The following is a 3809-nucleotide window of genomic DNA, read 5'->3' on the forward strand; positions in this document are numbered from 1 at the left end:
CAAAAATGTCAAAAATTCTGTGTTTTTCTGTCAATATGGGGTGCTGTGTGTACATTAATGAGGAAAAAAAAAGAACTTAAATGATTTTAGCATATGGTTGCAATATAACAAAGAGTGAAAAATTTAAGGGGGTCTGAATACTTTCCGTACCCACTGTATTTTCCATCACTCTTATTGAAGCTGTTACCTGAAAGCATTTAGCTGAAAAGGCTACAGCTGTTTCACAAGGGGAACCACTGTGACAGACAGACAGACAGACAGGTACCTGACACACAGACTGGACTGTGTGGTCCCAGGACACTGTATTACTGGTACTGCTACCACTCCCACTGTACCTCTGATGTAGGGCCTACCTTTATAATAAACATCATGTGAAGTTCATGTGATTGTAGTACAATCAATGGTTCACTTACTCTTAATTCATGTTCTGCACATTCATATCACAACACATCACTAAGTACTACATTACTAGTACTGCTACACTCTACATGTAAATAATTAATGCCTTTTCAAGCAGCTGCCGCAGCTGTTTGGTTCGGGCGTCTCTGGAGCAGGCCGACTGCTGAGGAGCAACGACTGTACAAACACATCGACCTTCAGAGTCCTGAGCTGAACTGTACACCTGCCAACCCTCCTCAGGGGTGGAAGGACCCACCTGTCAGACAGAAAATCAGAGAATAACAATAGAAATACATACGTTGATGAATGTGATGACTGCAGTGCAGAAATCTTTAACATTATTACAGAAGCAGTTTGTCTGATTGAACTGTGAAAATGATGTGGAAGCAGCTTCTCAACTGGAACCAACACTGTTCTTATTTTGCTTTATTAATTGGTGCTTTTTTGTTTTTATTTACAGAGTGTGTTTAAAATGAGTTAAAACGTTAACATTTACTATTTGTGCCTACAGTTAGGATTCAAACTCTATAAAAAGTACAACAAACATATTATAATTACATTTTCACTCTGTTCAACTGTACACATGTGGACCTTGTGATTGGTGTTTGATCATTTTTGTTTCCAGTCTCCTAATGTTGCTGTCTTGGCCATGTGTCCCTTGAAAATCTATCCATCCATCCATTATCTTCCACTTATCCGAGATTGGGTCTCTGTGTCAACAGGTTCAGCAAAGTAGTTCACACATCCCTCTCCCTAGCAATGTTTTCCAGCTCTTCTGGTGGGAATCCAAGGCGTTGTTGGGCGAAATTAGATATATAATCTCTCCAGCGTGTTCTGGTCTGCCATGGAGATTGTCTACCAGATGGATGTGCCTGGAAGACCTCCAAAGAGAGGCACCCTGGAGGCATCCTGATAAAATGCCTGAACCACCTCAATTGGCCGTACCCTGTCTCTAAGGCTCAGTCTGGCCACCCTACAAAGGATGCTCATTTCAGCCATTTGTATTCACAGTCTTTTTCTTTCAGTCATTACCCAGAGCTTGTGGCCATAGGTGAGGGTTGGAGCGTAACCTGACTGAGATAGGTGAGGGTTGGAGCGTAACCTGACTGGTAAATTCTTCACCACGATGCTGATCCCTATTCGCCTGTCAGTCTCACACTCACTTTTACCCTTGCTCATTCACAAGACCATGAGATACTTGAACTCCTTCACTTGGGACAGCAACTCACTCCCAACCCAGAGGGAGCGGTCCACCATTTTCCGGCAGCGTCTCATGGCCCTAGACTTCGAGGTGCTAACTCTCATCCCCGCCACTGCATGCTCAGCTGCAAACTGCCCCAGTGCATGCTGGATGTAATGGTCTGATGAAGTCAGCAAAACCACATCATCAGCAAATAGCAGAGATGCAATTCTGAGGTCCCCAAACCTGACACTCTCCTCCCCCTATCTGTGTCATGAGATCCTGTGTGTGAAAATTACAAACAGGATCAGTGACAAGGGACAACCCTGATGAAGGCCAACACTAACTGGGAACATGGTTGACATCTTGCCAAGTATGCACACACACACACACACACACAACTCTCACTCCAGTTACACAAGGAACAGTTAACTTGTACCAATGACCCCAATGCCCCATACTCCAAAAGCACCCCTCAAGATCCCACAAGGGACCCTGTTGTAGGCCTTCTCCAAGTCCACAAAGCACACGTAGACTGGATGGACAAACTCTCAGGAGCCCTCCAGTAATCTTGCAATAGTAAAGAGTTGGTCCATTGTTCCATGACCAGGATGAGTGTGATACCCTTATAATTGGAGCACACCCTCCAGGTCCCCTTTTTTAAAAATGGAAACCACCACCCAGTCTGCCAGTCCTCAGGCACTGTCCCCATCCTCCATGCAACACTGAAGAGGCATGTCAACCAAGACAGCCCAGCTATGTTCAAAACCTTCAGCAGCTCAGGGCGAAGCTCATCCAGTCCTGGTGCCTTGCCACCAAGGAGCCTTTTGACTACCTCAGAGACCTCTGCCAGAGATATGGATAAGGCTTCCCCTGAGACTTCCAACTCTGCCTCCCCCTTGGAGGACTTGTCAGACAGGTTCAGAAGTTCCTTAAAGTTCCCCCACCCAATGATATCCCTAGTCCAAGTCAGCAGTTCTCCTCCCTGCCAAACACAGCCTGGGTCAAGCCCTGCTTTCCCCTCCTGAGCCTTTGGAAAATTGGACTGGGACTATCAGTGGTTAAATTAAACACAACACAACATCAGTTTATGGATTTTTAAAAAGTAAAATCTGAGTGAAAATGTTAGTGTAGCTGTGAAATGTCGCTTTTGATCATTTTAGGCCTTTGATGTTATTTAAATATATTTCAAATAAGCCTTGTTTATTAATTTGTAATTTTCGTGTTTTTGTTCTTTCCTCTTGTATTGTCACTGGCCTGCTGTTTTGACCCTCTGTGCACACTGTACAGGTGGACTTTCAGATGCTCAACTGACCCGCTGATATCTGACATTATTAGTAGGATCAGCTTAGTTCTGTGTAACTGTACAGTCATTATGTCTCTGAGTTTCTGTTATTGAACCTTATATTCTGGAATACATGTGATAACGAGAATTATTAGTTTATTTATTATGACAAATCTTCTAGAATATTTTATCCAAGTAAGAAATTATCAAAGAAACAAATCATGAATGCATCAGGGTGGATACAGTATAACATGGTAAAAGGTTTTTTTCTGGCAAAGCATTTTTACAATTTGCCTCTTAGCATACCCTCACAACATATATTCATCTCTGATGCATGATTATAATAGAGGGTATTGGAATAGAACACAGTAGAATATAAATAGAAACGGTATCGTGTTACCAGGGTAAGGTGTGATCCGATGAGCAGCAGCAGAAAAGCATTGAGCAGATTCTCATCAGACTCCATCTGTTTCTCCTCAAACAACAAACCTCCACTGCCTCCAGGTCAACTCGTTATTTACCTGCTTGCTTCTGTTAACCTGCTAATTAAACTGGATATTATTAGTCTGCTAATTAACCTGGGTATTATCCTGGTTATCTGTATGTATCTCTGTCCTCCTCCTTCCTCTCTCTAGTTCTTTTTCTGTGATGCAACGCCAAAAATCAGCCGAGTGGAAACAGCATCCTCCAGCTCAGAGTGTGCGTTGCTATGTGTGTTAGTTTGTGTGTGCGTGTTCCTGTATGTGTTACTGTGTGTGTGCTGTCTCAGCCTGGCTGTGAACAAATCTGAGCAGCAGGAGGAGGAGGAGTTGTCCATGCTGCTGAGATAGAGTGTGTATTATAGTGTGGGTGTGGGTGTGAGACAGTGTGCGTTTTTGTGTGAGTTTGTGCAGGAAGCCATTTGGTCTCTAGCAGGAAAATGTCGGCTCTTCATGAAATATTTGT

The 3809-nt window shown here is 43.4% G+C and overlaps 1 protein-coding gene across 1 annotated transcript in view; it reads right to left on the bottom strand.

Annotated features, from left to right (window-relative positions):
* The window catches only part of LOC109957349 (noelin-like), a 9560-nt gene extending 5797 nt beyond the window's left edge, over positions 1–3763 (bottom strand). Inside the window, exons 1-2 of the mRNA XM_020595162.1 lie at positions 3265–3763; positions 506–655 (exon numbers count right to left, since the gene is read on the bottom strand). Of these exons, the coding sequence (XP_020450818.1) occupies positions 506–655; positions 3265–3330 (216 nt within the window). The 5' untranslated portion in view covers positions 3331–3763. The remainder of the gene's footprint in view (positions 1–505; positions 656–3264) is intronic.
* Between the last annotated feature and the right edge of the window lie 46 nt (positions 3764–3809).

This window comes from Monopterus albus, unplaced genomic scaffold (assembly GCF_001952655.1).
Source record: "Monopterus albus unplaced genomic scaffold, M_albus_1.0 scaffold26.1, whole genome shotgun sequence".
In the NCBI taxonomy this organism is placed as follows: domain Eukaryota; kingdom Metazoa; phylum Chordata; class Actinopteri; order Synbranchiformes; family Synbranchidae; genus Monopterus; species Monopterus albus.